The 19581-nt window shown below is 37.7% G+C and overlaps 1 protein-coding gene across 1 annotated transcript in view; it reads right to left on the reverse strand.

Annotated features, from left to right (window-relative positions):
* LOC136877073 (uncharacterized) overlaps positions 1 to 19581 on the reverse strand; it is a 93636-nt gene that overhangs the window by 57255 nt on the left and 16800 nt on the right. The window contains exon 5 of the mRNA XM_067150890.2: positions 16945 to 17083. Coding sequence (XP_067006991.2) covers positions 16945 to 17083 — 139 coding nt within the window. The remainder of the gene's footprint in view (positions 1 to 16944; positions 17084 to 19581) is intronic.

Consider the following 19581-nt stretch of genomic DNA (forward strand, 5'->3'; position numbering starts at 1 on the left):
TCCTTTTGAGGGCGTTGCAGCAGTGGACATGCAACATAACACGACTCTGATGCGGGTATATAAGCACGGACATGTAGACAAAGGGATTAGTGTGGCAGTCGTGCCGTGCTGAGATGCATGTGTTAAATGCACCCACGTCAACTATGGCGACGTTATTACCAAATGCACCCGAAAAGACCATTATGGTACTGTACGCTACTGCACATCCTTTACAGTAGTTTTTCACACTGTTCTGTTATTTCTTTATGTTTACAGAACAGAGTGAATTATTACAAACGATGTATTTTATCTTCACAGATAGGCCAAGTGGAGGAAAAGTGCATGATGTAAAAGTGATACCTAGCGAGAGCCTTGATAGTGATCATAGACTCCTCACTGCACACCTAAGAGTCACCAAACCTATTATTAAGGTAAACATGAAGAAGAAAACCACAAGTTAAAGACTGGAAATTGAAAGATCTGGAAGTCAAACAGCAGTTTCAGGAGGAAATCAGAACTAAAATACCAATAACAGATACAAAGAAAGGTAATGAAGAATGGAATGATTTTAAGACAAGTCTGGTTCGTAGTGCAGATAAAATATGTAGAAGAACAAGCAGAAGAGTTAGAGAGAAAAGAACATTTTGGTGGAATGATAAAGTGAAAGAAGCCATAATGAAAAGGAATAAAGCCAAAAAAGCTCTTGATGTGGCTAAGTCTGACAGAAGAATCAACAGCAACCAGATAGACAACAATAAATTGGAAGATACGGTGAAAGAATATAGATACAGGAAGTTGGAAGTCAAGAGAATTGTACGGGAAGAAAAAGAGAAAAGTTGGGAAGAATTTACAACTAAACTGGAAGAAGACAATAAAGGGAATATGAAAATGATATATTTTACTGGGAAATGCACAATTTTCATGGAATCTCATGTTTCAATTCACGGCCTCAAGTTCACCACACACTATGACTATTGAATATAATATTAAATTAAAGGACTAAAACTAATGAGACACTACTAAGGTAAGCTGCTTCAGTGAATCCATACAAGATATATGTCATTAAATCTTTTAATCTAACAACCAGACAATCGGAGCATTATAGATGGTTCATTGATTATGGTCCATGAGGAACAGTTTTCTATACAAACTGGGCAATAAAATGGTCTTCTACCTACTTACACTTTATAACAATACTCTAGAACGAAATCAGCTGGTAGTGTATTATTGTAAAGACCGCTCATAACAAAATGTTTTAAAAGGTTTTATATCTCTTCAAGGCCGTTGTACATTTTTAACAGCTAATAAGATACACTTTTTTTAAAAAAAGGAAATTTTATCTGAAACCTGGTCCTATAATTAATTTTATGTATAGTTACAAACAGTTGACAACGCAAGGAGATGTACATGTAAAAGACTGTATATAGAACATTTTAAGACTCTTCTAGAACCTCATAAGGAGTGATATAGTTTTTGTTTTTCAACTATACAAATATTTTATGGTATAAACACAATGTAAATAAACTTAGAAGGTTCTGTGTTTATACATACATATGTTATAAATATTCTAATGTAACTAGTAAAATGTCCTGCAACTACCTTCTAGGCTGATGATGGCAAACAAAGTTGCTGACAGCGGTATCAAAGATGACAACAAAAATGTGTTTTAATAATTTCACTATTTTGTAGTATTGAACAGGTGGGAAAACCTACCTTTATCTTTGACTGTAAATTTTGTTTCAGTATGGACCAAAAATGAAATTTTCGATATTAAACACCTCTGAGTGACATTATAGTTAGTTATATAATTACTGAAAAGCTTGATCCAACCACTCGTAAGGCATGGGAGCTTATGCTTAATGATGAACCATTTCCCCCCTTAAGGATTTAATTGCATTCCTCGAAAAATGCAGACAAGTGTTGGAAAATTTACAACCCAACATGACAAGCAAAACAAATGTATATGTAGCTGTCAGTAAAAATGCTTGCACACACTTCCAGGGCCAACATCGTTTGTATAAGTGTTGTGATTTTTTTAAGCCTGAACACTCGCAAAAGAAAAAGATTTGTTCTTAGAAACAGTTTATGCATGAACTGTCTGAATGCAAGACATATGTATAATCAATGTGAAAGCAAGGGTCATTATTGCATTTTGATAACAGAAGTCACCAGTTCAGTTTTCATGTGAGAACTTGCGTGGTGCTGTGAGTAACCCAGGAAGTTATTGCAGCGTAAGACACACACACATCACATGTATTACTAGCCACAGTTGTCATTAAGGTCAAGCATCAAGCACATTCTTGTGCAGAGCACTCTAGATGGCGGATCGCAAGCTAGTTACAACACAGAAACACTCGCTCAGCGACTTAGATTAAAGCGATGTCATAATGAAATGCCTACATCAGGAATTAATAACACTACTTCGTCTGCCACTTAAGAGTGTTGATGTCAGTATTACCTCGAGAGATAACAAGTACCCTAGCAATCTGGCTTGTTTTATACTACCAAGTCTTACAGGACAAATGACTTCTACTCACAGCGATCTTAGTGATTGGAAATTGCCTAATGACATTCAGTTAGCTGATGAACAATTTAACATACCCTATAAAGGCCGGTCTCCACTAATTAACATTTAACACCAACATGTTAAATTTAACATGTTACAATTGACATGTAAATTGTGATTGTGTCTTCCAATTGACTTTGTATGTTAACTCAGATGTTGAGGTTAACACTTTTAACATGCTGGCGTGTTTTCCGCTCCAAGTGGAAAACCTGTCAAGTCAATTCGTTGTTCGTGAGATGTTGGCCCAGCTTCGGCAACTTCCTTGCCGTTTCCATGTTAACAGATAGCCAAACGACGTGCTTCTCGTGAAGTAGGATTATAGCTATAACACTCCGCAACACTTATTCTCTTTGTTATAAGCTACAAATACAGTACCGGTAACGGTACGCGAATGTGTGTCGTTCTCTCTGCACTATAGTAATATTTATAGTCAGAAATGGAGTGGAGCAAGATTACTGGTACTTTGGAATTAATTAATGATATGACAGAAAGGCCTTGTTTGTGGGATGTCTCATCAAAGGAATAATACAGATATAAAGCGAAGAAAGCTGACAGTTTCCAGGAACTCTAAATCATCTATAATTGTTCCTGCGGGTGCAATGAAAAAACCTAGCGTCCCTCCGCTCCCAGTACAGTCTAGTATTGAAAATAATCAGAAGTCGGGTACGGGAGCGGACGAAGTTTATAGTTCAAAGTGGTTTGCTTTTGAAGCAATGAGCACAATGAGGGGAGGAAATGTGTCTAGTAAATTTGCATTTCTTAAGTCATAACAAGAAGCAACAGTGGAAATAACAAAGGGCCAAATCCTCTTCATCCGAGTCCATTGTCCTTATTTGAAAATACTATACACCACCTAAATGTATTACCACAAATTGATATGATGAACTACTTAAGGCATATATATAAACAAAGAAAGTCAAGTTTAACATGTTTATTAAGCGTGGACACAATGTTAAATGAAACAGTATTCAACATTTAACACTTTTAACATTTAACATGTTGTTGTTACATGTTAATCAGTGGAGACCTGCCTTAAGATTGATATACTGATAGGGTCAGACCTTGACCCATATTCAATGAAACCTAGGTGATTAACCAAGAACAAGAATTATATTGTTTTACAAGAAATTCAACTAGGATGGATTCTACTAGGACGCACGCTGATGAAGAGTCACTACAACAGTACTACATTATTTCTGTCTGCACAGCCCAATCTAGATTCTCAACTTACAAGGTTCTGAGAGCAGGAAGAAATCTCATACGTTCCTCGCAGCAAGGAAGAAGAAATGCGTGAAGAGCTATTTGAAGAATCAACAACAAGGGATGAATGTGGTTGTTTCATTGTAAAATTGCCACAGCAAGAGAATCATCCACCATTAGGAGATTCCCTTAAAAATGCAAAGCGTAGATTTCAAATTTCAGAAGGAAAATTATTCAGGAATGCCAGACTTAGAGACGATTATCCTCAATTCATGAAGGAAAACATCAATTTGGGTCACATGCAACCGATCTTCACAAATTCTGACAAGGTTCCTAACCAAGAAGTTAGTATAAATAACCACCTAATCGATAAATTATTGCCTCAGGCAAAATTGAATATAAATTAACACTTACAGGACATGTTTCAACCACTAAGTGTTAATTTATATTCAATTTTGCCTGAGGCAATAATAAAGTATCGATTAGATGGTTATTTATACTAACTTCTTGATTATACTCATTGATACGGTCATGAAATGGACAACTTGTAACAAGGTTCCTAACGACAATTTGCCAGAGAAGGAAATTTTCTACTTACCACACCATGAGGTATTAAAGAAAATCAGTTCTACGACAAAAACTAGAGATGTTTTTGATGCTTCAGCCAAGACAACTATTGGAGTTTCCTTAAACGACACACTGTTAGTAGGACCCAACATACAAGATGATATGTTTTTGATTGTAATTAGATTCAGGACTCTCGCTCATGTGATAACTGCTGATATATCGAAGATGTACCGCCAAGTCCTAATCCACTCAGAAGATTACTATCTACAACGTATTTTATGGCAAAACTCCCCTGAAGAGCTGCTATGTCACTATCAGCTACTTACTGCGACTTATGGTACAGCTCCAGCATTGTTTCTTGCAACAAGGTGTCTTACTCAACTAGCCTGTGAAGAAGCAACCAATTCTCCACATGCTGCTAAAATAATAAACCGAGATATGTATATTTTTGATCTACTCATAGGAACAGACAATTTACTTGAAGCACAAGGGTTGCAAAAGGATTTAATACGTATTCTTCAGAGTGGAGGATTTATGTTACAACAAGTGGTGTTCTAATCATTCTTCACTTCTTCAGGAGATTCCTGAACATCAAATAGAGGCTCAACTTCCCTGCAGGTTTGATCATGAAAGAAGCAAGACGCTGGGACTTCTTCAGCATCCATCACGGGATAAGTTTCAATAATAGATAAATGTTAAGTCACATACGGGCAACAGAACGAAGAGAAAGGCTCTAGTTTAATTGCCTCAATTTACAACCCACTTGGCTTAATCTCTCCAGTTATAATGTCGTATAAAATATTCATGCAACAATTATGACTTCTTAAACTTGATTGGGATGAAAAATTTCCAGAAGTGCTCCATATAAATGGCAAGCTTTGAACAATCAGGTATCACTGCTGAATGAAATATCAGTACCTAGGTTTATTAAGGTTAATGGCAAAATAACCAACGTACAGCTCCCTGGATTCTCGGATGCCTCAGAGAAAGGATTTGCTGCTTGTCTATATTTACGATGTGAAAATGGTAAGGGAGAAGTTTCTTCACATTTGATATGTTCTAAATTGAGAGTAGCTCCAGTCACACAAATTTCCATTCCCAGACTTGAGTTATGTGGCACTCAACTTCTCGCAAATTTGATAAGAAAGATAGTTTCTGCTTTATGTTTGAGCATAAACGACATCCATTTGTGGATGGACTCGATGATTGTACTCTCTTGACTAGCTGCAATCTCTACTAGATGGAAGACTTACGTAGCTAACAGGGTTTCAGAAATACAAGACTTCACTTGCGACTGCAGATGGCAACATGTACCCTCAGAGCACAACTCAGCTGATTTGCTATCAAGAGGAACCCACACATCGGATCTGATCGGTGGAATGGACCAGCATGGCTTATGAGAAACAAAGACCACTGGCTGAATCAGCCAGCTTCAATACCTGAAGAATCGGTCGGTGAGGAACACCAACAAGTGACCTGTTTGACAGTTACACAATTGTCTGAGGATATAACTGCTAGATTTTCATCATTAATATGACTTCAATGAGTATTAGGATTTTGTCTATGATTTATTCACAATCTAAAAAATTCTCTGTCTAGAAAACCTGGATTTCTAACATCTGATGAACTCAAACTCTCACTTCACAACAGCCTCAAGTTAACCCAGTCAATAACCTTTACTACAGAGCTTAAAGAACTTGCAAAGGTTTCTTCTGTTGAAGCCAACAGTAAACTTTCTAGCCTAAACCCCTTTTTAGACAATACTTGTCTAGCAGGGTGGGTGGCAAGCTTCAACAATCAGCACTTGAATATGATCAGAAACATCAAATTATCTTGCCCCTAAGAGTCATTTGAATGAAAACCTACAACCTGTTTTCCAGTCAATGACCGGGTCAAGGATGGGATGAATGAAGCTCCCAACTTGCAGCGAGGATAGGAATTTTCCCGGCTGCCAAGGTCTGTCGCACTCCTCTGGGACAATGATTATGACTGACAGATGAAACAAAACGATAGTGGAGAGTGTTGCTGGAATGAAAGATGACAGGGAAAACCAGAGTACCTGGAGGAAAACGCTGTCCCGCCTCCGCTTTGTCCAGCACAAATCTCACATGGAGTGACCGGGATCTGAACCACGGTATCCAGCGGTGAGAGGCCGGTGCACTGCCGCCTGAGCCACGGAGGCTAATCCTCTAAGAGTCTTTAACTAAAGTAATTGTGCAGCATGAGCATAATAGATTATTGCATGCGGGACCTCAATTAATTCATTCACCTTTACACTTTACACACTCTATTTTGGAGTAAACATATCATCAGGAAGATTGTACATGCATGTATAAGGTGTTATCGCTTGAAGGCCACAGTGTCTCGCCAGCTGATAGGACAACTTCCTAGCTCCAGAGTGTGTCCTATGCGTCCAGTCTACAACGGCGAGTTGACTACGCTGGACCCTTCACAATTCGAATTGGTCAGAAACGCAGCAAGGTAATGGGTAAATGCTGCTGCTGTTTTTATCTGCATGGCTACCAAGGCCATACACATTGAGGTTATCAGTGATCTGACTTCTGGTGCATTTTTAGCAGCCCTTCGATGATTCATTTCATGCCGTGGGATTGTTCGTAATATGTACAGTGACAATAGCACAAATTTTCAGGTGCTAATAATACCATACAGGCTGTGTGCAATCTATTCCATGACAACAAGGGACTTGACTTGTCTGAATTTTCATCTACTCGTGGTTTTGACTGACATTTAATGCCTGCAGATTCACCCCATTTCGGAGGACTTTGGGAAGCTGGAGTTAAATCCATGAACTACCATATGTGTCGTATGATAGGTAACCAGTGTCTTACATTTGAGGAGCATCGTTTCAAATCGTATTAAGTGCACAGATTATAATTTTACAGGAAGTTAAAAAAAGTTTTACTTCCTAACCAAATAAGACATGTCAAAATTCTAAACGGCAAAATCTAGGTATTGAGGTTATGTTCCCGAATCAGTCATGATTCAAATCATTTCCCAATACATGAAGGTGTCATTCTATTTATAAAATTTCAGTTAATACGTTCTGAACCAATTCGCTGAACAAAATACGTTATGATACAACCTTTTATTCACATAATACGATTTGAAATGTTCATTTGATTCCAAAGATTGTTATTGACTTTATTGTTAGCTACAGTGCATCATGTACAGTAAATTAAGTTATTATTAACACATTGTTCATGCTATATAGATGTTTACAGTCATGAAAATAATCCTTCTTCCTCATGCAAACAGTCACAGTCGTCATTATGAGTCGGCCTACCAGTATCGACGTTGAACCGATGTTTAGTGCTGAAACATAAAATTGTAAACTGTCGAACTCCTTCCTTTTGTCTCCAAATCTGGTTTTCAGCAGGTTCTCGACGTCCAGTTTTTAGCATCAGGTAATGCTCTCGGTTTATCGATTACGGGAGATTCATGTACCTGGCCCAGCCTTATGCCTCATTACAGAAGGGTTACGAATCGATTGGAGGGGTCATCAAATCTGTAGGTCGGTTCCGTCTTTACGTAACGTGGTACTGACCACTTTTCTCGCTTTTCTTCAGAATCACCATCTTTGTTTCTTTAATCCCGTCCAATTTGTTAAAATGCTTGGCGGGGATCTTGTAGTCCCTTATAACCCATTCTTTTCCTAGATGTTTTACAGTCCCCACAGACTGATAGATCTCTGGGTATTCCTCGAGAGTAACGATCTCAGAGCACTTAAGAAACAACACCAAAAACCTTGTCTGTGTGTAAAAAGGAATGTTCTATGACAGGAAAGATGACAACAATCATGGAAATGTTAGTGGGTGCTTTGGTTTGTAGCCAGTAAACTAGAGCATGAATAACATGCATGTTCTTATTTTGGCCTCCACATCCGTCTGCGAACAGCCTGATTACAGGTGATCGATTTATCGAAATGTACCTCATCTAAATACGAAGTAACAGCTGATGACACTTCGTTTGGCCCTCTTTCAGCCTCAGTCTCATTCCATACATAAAATTTCGGATTCTGAATACTGACATTGCTAACACACAGTGCGTAAAATGATGTTTGGAGCGAATAGAACGCTTCGCCAATTGATAATTTAGGAAGCGGTTGTACCTGTTGCAAATCAAATCAGAAGAACATTGTGTTAGCAGATCGTTCCCTCATAAGTTTGTGAAAAGCCTGTGAGCGAATTTTATCTGCTCCCATATCAGCTAGTAAACGGTTCTTTTTATCACTATCTTTTTCAGATTTAATCTGAAAGAGCATTCGGGCACAGTAACTACGAGCATCCATGGATGGTGTCCCAAACCCAATGTTGAACTGTGTACGGAAAATATTCTGGATGAATCGCTTTTTCACTTTCAGGTCCGCGAAAACACTCTCCTACGGGTAAGTAGCCCTCCATGGTGATAGAAAGTGAACGGGCATGCAAGAAATACCATAATGTCAAGTACGATATAAAAATAGCGGGAACAGCCAACAAAAGAGCGAGATAAATACAGGCTGTGAAACATTATCGTCAACATAATACGTTTTGAACCGTTCGCCGTGGTGCATATAATACGATTTGTTCCGAATCATGTTTTTCAGCATTGAATTCCTATGGAAAAGAATACGAAATGACCCGATCTAACTCAACAGCATTAAAGAGCATATCCTACTAATTGGCAGGAAACCGCATGAAAATATATTCTGACCTCGACTGCATTTAATACGTTTTGAAATGATGCTCCTCATTTGAAGAGATGTGTACAGTGTCAGTGCAGACTGAAGGCTGTTTGAACTCTCAACCATTATATCGAGTGCCTTCTAGTCCTGATGACCAAGTTCCTACGCCCGGTCATTGCCTTATTGGTGGTCTGCACCTTCCTGATCCTACCCTAACTGATATTCCTATGAACAGATTGTCCAGGTGGCAAATGGTACAACAGTTTGTTCAACAGATCTGAAGGTGTTCTATGGACTATTTAAACTGACTTCAGCAATGCGGTAAATGGACAACAGCTGTTGCCAATATCGAGCCAGGAATGTCTGTATACTCTCAAAGGACGATCATCTCCCCCCACTACAGTGGAAACTAGCTGTGATAAAGTCCACAAAGGACCTGATGGACTTGTGTGTACACCTGATGTTCATGCTCCTAACAGCATGCTTTGCAGAGCAGTGAACAAACTGTGTCCATTACCCACTGAATGATGTATTGATGTGTTTTCCCTTCCCGTATATTTGTGTTGTAAATATGTTGATTTTCATCTGTGTACTGTTTGAAGTTGCTTTGGAACACTTAGCAACAGTGACAGTGAATTATTCAGTCTCATAAAGTATTTTATATTTCATATTGTACATTTAATATTTTATACTTAGGCTAACTTTCAGTGTTCTATATTTCATGTTCTGTTTGCTAAATCATGTTTGATTTAGGTGGGTGGTATGTTTGGACTTGATGTTTCCTACAGTTGCTCCTTGGAGCGCTGGGCACCATATTTTTGTATGAAACTGGTACTTCCATTTTGACACATGCTGAGTGGATGCTATGTGATGCGACACAATATCTCTTGCCTCAATACGAGGCACAATGTATTCTTGTGTATCAATGCCAACCAGCATTTTTGTCTATTAAATACCATTTTAAAATTACAGTCCACTATTTTATGAACTTGTTTACAATTTCTTTTAATGTGTTACTTGAAACTCTACAAGCACTATCTCACATTAAGGTGTGGTGGTGAGAGACTGTAGGAGAAGGCTGAAACCAGAGAACGCAGAAATTCTTAAGATGTTTTGCACTTCCGTAACAGGTAATTAATAATCTTTTCTTTATATCTAGTCAACTTGTTTAGTGTATTTCCAATTAAAAGAACTTAAATACAGGGTATTTCTATTTACAGCTTTTGGTTTTCTCTTTTGGCCATCTTGCAATTGAAGATATTCCAAACAATATGGCTACAACTGAATTGTATAACACAATGATTGTTAACAAATAAGAATTGTATTTGTGTATATTTCTATGTAAATACGTGTACATAAAGCGTTAAAAGTTCAAGAAGTAACTTCATAATTTTTATCTGCAATAACTATGCGATTGGTTAACATGTAGTAACACCGCAAAGTTCCCTATAACACCAAAATCACATTTTTAAAAACATTTACTAAAAATTAAAACTACTTTCACGAATCTCTACTAACAGTGATAAGAGACTCAGAAGAGTAACTAATTTTGAGAACTTGTGCACAAGGGTTTCTCCCTAATGTAAAATTAATGTTTAGGTGTGAAAAGATATACGATTACCATGGAGAAACTACGGCTTCTAAGTCTGAAGAATGGTCTGTGACATCGCTTTCTCGAACAATAAAAAATTCTCCTTCACTCGATCCCATTTTCGGATTGTCTCCAGGTAGAGTAGTACAGCAAAGCCAGCCATTTCATTCCATCACCTCTCCTCTTCAACTGTTTAGTACTTTTACTTCAATAACTTTTGCTATCAAGTCCTTCCACATCATTCAGTCACCTCTTTCCAGCCTTCTTGTGGATCATCTCCTCTCTCATTCTCATCACTTCAACATAACTACAGCTACTTACTCCCTACTCTTTTCAACATCATACCATTCAAAAACGATATCAGAGTTAAAATTTTCAAAAATAAATTGATGGTGTTTGGGCTAGCTAAGAAAAATGAAATTGAAATGTTTTTTGAAGATGGGACTAAAACTGAACTTAAACAGGTTACAAAGCTCCAGAAGTGCATTACTGAAGAAGGGGTACTGAAAACCTGACAACTAATTTTTCACTTTACAAATAGGAAAGTCTTTGTGTTATCCTCCTTTTCAATACAAAAATATCCACCTGTGTCAGATGGGACAATCTCTAGACATGCTTTGGCTTATCTAAAAGCCATCTTCAGTAGAAAGCTTAAAATGTTACATATATACACTAACAAATAAAAACACTGAGAAAATTGTGTGGAATTAAAAGAACAATGATTATGATTACCACATTAAAAAACATGTGTTGATGTTGAGGTAAAAAGTCCCCTTGATTGAACTCCTCTGGTTAAAGTAAAAACTTTTCTAGTCCTTTTTAAAATGGAATATCTGTCTTCCAAGGTGCCAATATTCTGTTAATGCAGCAGCTGTATTCGATTGGTCATGCAATATCTGAGGGTTTCACAACTGTGTTGCTCAAAGCAGTGAAACCGTCAATAAGGGGGATTTTGAGTACATGTAATCTGCAATGGGGGAAAAAAAAGGGGGAAATAAATGGGTGATCGAAATAAAACATCACATGAAATAAAAAGATTTAGATCCAAACAATTTACTCATTAGGTGGCTGTCCTCTCAGTCTCATGTTCCTGTTGACACTAGATGTGTGTGTTCTTAGCGGTGGGTCAGAGCTAATGTAGTTGGGAGGGGTAAGCGAAAGAGGGAAGGGGAGGGAGCAAGGTATATTAGCTCTGACCCACCACTAGCAACACACACGTCTAGTGTCAACAGGAAGATGAGACTGACAAGGTCGTACCATTTGAGAGGACAGCCACATAATGAGTAAGTTGTTTGAATCTATATCCCTTAATTTCATGCAATGTTTTATTTATATCACCTGTTTACTTCACCCTCCTTCTTCCCATTGCAGATTACATGTATTCATAATTCCCTTATTGATGGTTTCACTACTTTGAGAAACACAATTGTGAAACCCTCACATATCGCATGATGAATTCAATACAGCTGCTCCATCAACAGAATATCGGCACCTTGAAAAACATATTTTCCATTTTAAAAAGGACTAGAAAAGTTTTTTACTTTAACCAGAGGAGTTCAATCAACATCAACACCTGTTTTTTGATGTGTTAATCATGATGGTTGTTATTTTAATTCCACACAATTTTCTCAGTGTTTTATTTGTTAGTGTATATGTAACATTTTAAGCTTTCTACTGAAGATGGCTTTTAGATAAGCTGCAACATGTCTAGACATTGTCCCGTCTAACACAGGTGGATATTTTTTTTATTGAAAAGGAGGATAACATAAAGACTTTTCTATTTGTAAAGTGATAGCCATTAATATGGAATGAGTCTTATAACAATCATTTTTCACTATCAATATTAAAGTTTGCTTCTTGAATTATTATATTTTTGACTGTATCTTTCATCTACCATATTTTCTATTTCCTTTTCTTAAAACAAATTTTTAAATTTCAAAGATTATACTGCTTGGAGGATCAAAATAGTTACCATACATATTACATACCTGCCAACTTTACAAAACCAAAAATCAGGAGATTTTGATTTGAAAATCAGGAAAATCAGGAGAAATCAGGAGATAAAATTGGTCAAAATTGCTTATTCTACATGTCTTGCGCAACACAGTACTACGATATATTTATAAGACTTATTGTCTCAAAGCCCGACTGTTGCTATACGAGGCTACAAGGCTAAAAATTACACATATCTATTCCCTCACAGGAAGTATGTGAGTGGGATGATCGGTCTCTGATAAGCCTACCGAAAATAGCATGAACTCATGCTCCACATGTGTTAATCAGTCATCCACTTAGATGCCATTACTTAGAAATGCAAAAATTAATATATTGCATCAAGCGCCCGCGCAATTATGCGAAGCGCAATGCTATTTGGATCAAATAACTAGCTGATGTTCCCGTGCTTCACTACGGAATTCTCAGAAAGACTGTCCTTATAGTTTTTCCAACCGAAGTCAACATGTCATTACGATGACGCCAGTATGAATGTCGTGATTAAAAGCAATGCTTTCATACGAAATATTCGATAAAATAAAAACAGCACATTTTCTCACTTTTAGCGAAAAGTACTACGGTGTCAATCTATCACTTCAAAGTTTCAGAGCTAGAATGACCAGGCTGCAGACAGCCGCGAACACTCCTGTGTAATTATTCTGTTTACGTGTGCACACTGCTCATTCAAATCACTACCTCAGAGTAGGGATCGAACAGCTGGAATACTACGATGATCCAGTGTTACTTACCAGTAGTATCAGAAAATTTATGAACCAGAAGAATGGCATGCTAAACAAGAGAGAGATCTAACTCCCCACTCCCCAGCTTCTTCCCGCCAATATTCAAACAGGCTGTTATACTTGAAACGCAGCAGTAATCCCGTCTATCTTAGATAAATGGCAGCAGAATACACAAAGCACATCACAACAAACAATGGTCAATGTAATGTTATTGTTGATCAATTTTATGGGCTTTCTATATTGGAGGCCTTCACATTTAGTTTTCTTCCGAATCTGTGATATTAGAGCATCTAATGTAAAGCAAGTCGTCCTTTCTTCCACGATTCCCTCTTGTGTTATTATTCAAGCGATCATTCCTTCATGACTTTCCTCATTCTTATAATCTTCAAAATTTAATCACCATCACCACCAATATTATTGTAGTCGGAACGGTAAAACTGAATAAGCAAATTATCACAAAAATAATTTATCCTATTATTACCACCTATTCAATAAAAGCCACGTGCTACGTGGATGAAATCTACGTAATATACACTTCTCAGGGACATTTTTTGCCCCTTGTTAAGGGCATCATCAACCTTTAGGTAACCTTAAGGTCAAATGTCTGAAACATTATATTCATACATGGATTACAATGAAAAGTATGTTTCAGACATTTGAACTTAAGGTTTCCTAAAGGTTGATGATGCCCTTAACAAGGGGCGGAAAATGTCCCTGAGAAGTGTATATAGTATTATGTAGATTTCATTCACGTAGCACGTGGCTTGTATTGAATAGGTGGTAATAATAGAATATATTTTTGTGATAATTTGCTTAAGTCAGTTTCAATACGAATCAATCATGAGAATTGTCTCTTGCAAAACTGAATAAGACAAATAATCGGAAAGTGCATTCTCTGTAACTTTTGTTATGTAGTACTTTTCAATATACACTAAGATAGGTAATTAAAAATTAAATTTTTGGCACCTTCTCCTCAACTACCATTTCGAACAGAGTGAATAAAATTATTTATAGCATTGACATTAGTTCCTTATTCCCTGACTTTACATAAAATTCTGTTCACCCATTTTCTTGTACCTAGGAGCTGATATGGACTTAGAAAAAAAAAATCCAAATTCATGAATATCTCCGTTATCACAGCCAGTACGGTAAAAATGCATAAGACATAAATGATAGGAAATTTAATAATATAAAACTTTAGTTATGTAGTATTTCTCGCTAGGGCCAATAATAACATTAATATTTGAGAATTAAATTTTAGGCCTTCCCCTAAACTACCATTTCACTCAGCGTGAATAGAATTATTTATGGCCTAGATTGTAGCGACTTATTCCCCGACGTTATATACCGATTTTCATTAAATTCTCTTCAGCCGTTTTCTCGTGATGAGCCTGCGTACGTACAGACATACAGACAGAAATTACGGAAAATTAAAACGTGTATTTCCCCTTGTTACTATGGTCACGACCGGTATGGAAATATCATTCTTTTTAAATTCTGAGCAATGTACAGACAAAACATTTTATTTATATTGAGATAAATTAAAATTAGTCAGAATTGTCTCCAAATGGCTCCTAAAATCTCTAGAAAAGTCACTAGTCGTTATCATTGAAATTATGTCACTAAATTACTAAGAAAGCGACTAGTCTCTAGAATCGACCAAAGAGGATGGAATCGACTAGACTGACGTGAACGAACACAAACATAGCACGCGAGAGCGAGAGATTGACAATCGATATACGTGTCGCGATATACAGGTTTCAATAAACATCGCACATTCGCGCACATTTCTCGCATTAATAAACTTCGATATTTCGTTTGAAAGCGGCCAATGAGTGAAGAACTTCCGGCCACTGGCATAAAAAAGCTGAAATGGAGAGATTTGAAAACAAATGTTTGAAGTTTACCAAAAAATAAGCTAAAATCGGGAGAAAAGATAGAATAATCGGGAGGCGGGAAAAACTGTCGAAAATCGGGAGTCTCCCGCCTAAATCGGGAAAGTTGGCAGGTATGATATTATGAGAAAAGGGATTAATCATGAGGTTTGTTCATTCAAAAATTGAACACCTGGTGGAAAAGCACACTAACCTCAAGTCAGCTCAATTTAATCACTGCATTTGTTTTATCTCACAGTGAAACAAGGTGAAGAACGACTTTGTGGAAGAAGTCACCAGATTGCTCCTTGAATTTCTGTTGAACTGCAGTCTCTACGACTTGTTGACCTCAAGGGCAAATTCAACTTCCCAAATACATGAACATCACACGGGCTATAGGGATGATGTGTTAGCATTTCTTACCTGAACTGCTGGAATGTGTGACATACAGCATTACCAGTATGAGTTGGAGCACTGTCAGAGAATAAAATGAGATCTTCTGAGAGGTTTTGTCTTTATCACTCAGCACAACTTTCCAAGCATCAAAACATACTGCAGTAGTTCCTTTACAACGGGATAGGCCCATGCAGATTGAAAACGTCATATTTGCCATAACTTCACAGTTCTGTGCACTCTTAACCTTCTTTGGTGGTAGGAAGTGGTGGCTATTTCAGGCTAGTAATGACTGCCCCATGCCTCACTCCCTGTCTAAAACAGGTCACCTTGTATCTGATACTCCCAAGCAATGGCCATGTGATGGGTCTCTACAGTCATCAAGTTTACAGGAAAACCCTTTGAGCAGATTGTCCAGTACTGCAGCCTGCGCGTGATGACGATGTGACAAACATTCACTAGTATCACTTTGTCATCCGCAGTGGAACACCATTTACCTCATCAATACATGTTACAACAGAAGATACATGCTTTTGCCAGATGTGCACTTATGCCAGGCTCGTGTAATTATCACTGTACACTACTTTCACCTGCATGCATCCAATACTTCCAGCCCACCTGGTGGCCATGATCGTTAAGGTGTCAAGTCTATGCGGCCTGACACTGTGTTTAGCCAGTTCAAGTTACATTACTCGAAAAAAAAAATTACTATCAGAATGTTGGCCCACAGTGTAGGAGAGATGGTGGTACACAATTTCTAATCACTACATTGCGTGACAAAAGCCTGGATTCAATTCCAAACCTCTCTGCAGTGTTCATACAGAGTGTAAGATGATGTTGATAGTGATTTGACTGTCGGATGGGGACATAAAACTTTGAGCAGACTCCTCGGTGTTATATAACAGGAGTAGGCTGACACCAGGTTTCACCCTGTCCCTACATCATCATCATCATCATCATCATCATCATCATCATCATCCCACATTCAGATGCACAGGTCACCCAAGAGCATCAAATAGAATGACCTGCACCAGGTGAGTTGAACATGTCCTTGGACATTCCTGGCACTAAAAGCCATACGATAAAGTGCATAAGTATCCAACACTTCCCTTTGTAAACAAGAGCATGGTGCTCCAAGCTTGCTTACTTTCTTATGAATGAACGGCAAACCAACTGCCCCAGCAGTGTACAGTGAGTAATATCCCGGCTGAAGGTCGACCATATTTGTTTGGTATAGTCATGGAACAAAACTGGACAGGATCTGTTTTTTTTTTTTTTTTATTCCTATAATCACATATGTTCAGTTTTTAAGTTGGTGACCCTTATGTAAAGAAGCACACACTAGAAACTCTGCCTACCTGGCCATTCTGCACCATATTTCTCCAGCAGTCACGAAGAGACTGGTACTCCAATGACTTCTTTTTCATGTAGTCCATTCGTTCCTTTCCAGAGAAACCTTCAGGATACACATTCAAGATATGCTTCCACACAACTTTCCTGCAATAAGATTTTTAAAAGTATTAATAAGCAATTTCCAACACTAAACAGTCATTTCTCATTACATCAAAATGGCAAGAGGATATCTCACTTTGAGTTGTATAAGGTGGGAAGCCTACTACTATGTTTGTAATTAGTGTGATGAATTGGAAGAATACAAACAAAAAATATACCAATTACTGTAGTTATATATTCTTTTTCTTTATAACTGTTTCCTTTCTTAAATAGAGGGACAATGACTTTAGTCCAGCCTGCGGGTACTTTTTCTTCTTTCTAAATGGTGTTTAGGACTCTAAAAACCACTGCAATCCTTGAACTCCTACAGCCTTGATCATGTAAGTGCTTACCTCATCTATGCCTGTTGTTCTTTGGGGCATTTTCCATTGCCATCCATGTTGTAGGGGGCTCCATATTTTTAATATTTTCTTTCGCCGTGGTCTCCAGTTGTTAGATATTTAAACTTTTACCATTATATAATTTTTCAAAATACTGTCCCATCTCATCTCTTAACTCTCCGTCAATCCAAGTGATGTTTCATCTTCTTTCTCCAGGACCTTTATTCCTTCACAGTTGTTTTTCTTATTTCTCACCACTTGATATAACAGTTTCTTGTTGTTCTTGCTCTCCTCTTCTAGTTTCTGTGCAAATTCAGTCCAGGTTTTCTTTTTCTCATTAGAAACTATTCTTTTAATTTAAGCTTCAGGTCTCTGTACAGCTGACTGAGTTCTTTAAACTTCTCTTCATTCCCTGCCACACCTTTCTGACATTCTCTGTCTCTTGGTTTCCTCTTTTCATTTCTCCTTTAGTGCTGTTCAGATGGTTTCATTTCACCATGGCATTTCTTTCTCTCTTACTCTGTTATTTGTTTTGACAATACTGAGTGCAGTGTCCATCAGGATTTTCTTAAATCCAAGTCATTCTTCTTCAGTTGTTCCTATTTCACATTTGGGCAGTTGGTCTCTAATCTGCAAGTTCTTTGAAAATGTTTAAGGAAAAGCTGCCACCTGGGCGACAGCCCTAAATGCAGATCAGTGATGATGGTGATGACTAGGGTGAGGATTTCGTCATATATGCCTATTTTTATCCTCAACCCAGAATCGTAGGCCTATAAGTCTAAAATCTGTTTCAGTCGATTTTCAAAGGAAATACATGGGTTTTATAATGCCAGCAAATGCCTATTTCGTGCATTAGTGCCTATTTTGAAGATATTTGCATGTTAAGTGCCCAAAACGACAAATATTCAGTTTTTAAGTTGTATTTTTCCACCCATCTCTACTTTGTTAGTTTTCTTGACAGTTTTGATGAAGATGGAGTAAGCATTACAGAAGCTAAGGCTGCACTGGCCAATGCAAAAATTTTCAGTGGTCACACATACATTTCTTCAAATTTGGAACAGCTACCTTCCAAAATAAAGCAGCTGGACGACAGAGAATTTCCTCTTATGAAGACCGTAGGGATTGCTCGTGAGGTGGAGGCGACAATGGTTAACCTTAATGGACCGATAGGAGCTATGATCAGTGCATAATGCAGAGGAATCCCGGCTGGAAGGATGCTTTGACCATAGCTGCTGTTCTCGCAAGGAACGACGCAGCACCACCACTACCAGGTTTCACCCCAGCAGAGCTAGGTACTTTTACATACTGTCGCCGCCCTCATGTGAAGTGGAAAGGCCATTTTCACAATTTAAAAATATATTAACTGAAAACAGGCAAAGATTTAATGTGCAAAATTTGGAACAATATCTGGTTGTCAACTGTAACATATGTGCTAAGATTCGTTTGAAGTGTCCTGTTCACATAATTATTATCTGCAAGAGATAAGTGTCTTCAATTGTATTAATAATAATAATAATAATAATAATAATAATAATAATAATAATAATAATAATAATAATAATAATAATAATAATAATAACAACAATAATAATAATAATAGTAATAATTATCATTATCATTATTACTTTCACCTTTTCATGATTTTGGTGGTGACATGTTCCTTGGCGTAAACGCTTTAGCTGAGAACGAAGTGGCATGATTCACATATATTCTTTTTTTCTTAATCTGCTTACCCTCCAGGGTTGGTTTTTTTTTTCCCTCGGACTCAGCGAGGGATCCCACCTCTACCGCCTCAAGGGCAGTGTCCTGGAGCTTCAGACATCAGGTCAGGGGATTCAACTGGGGAGGATGACCAGTACCTTGCCCAGACGGCCTCACCTGCCATGCTGAACAGGGGCCCTGGGGAGGAATGGGAAGATAGGAAGGAATAGACAAGGAAGAGGGAAGGAAGCGGCCGTGGCCTTAAGTTAGGTACCACATATATACTGAGTAATTTTAAATGATAAGCAGCTGGTATATTCGGGTTGTTTTTAGTGCCTATTTTAGCCATTTTAGTGTATATACTGGGATTTTGAAGTGCATATTTGCCTGCCTATTTTGGGTATTGTTAGTGCCTATAAATCATCACTTTAGCAATGACATACCCATGATGACTTACGATGG

Source organism: Anabrus simplex, chromosome 7 (assembly GCF_040414725.1).
Source record: "Anabrus simplex isolate iqAnaSimp1 chromosome 7, ASM4041472v1, whole genome shotgun sequence".
In the NCBI taxonomy this organism is placed as follows: domain Eukaryota; kingdom Metazoa; phylum Arthropoda; class Insecta; order Orthoptera; family Tettigoniidae; genus Anabrus; species Anabrus simplex.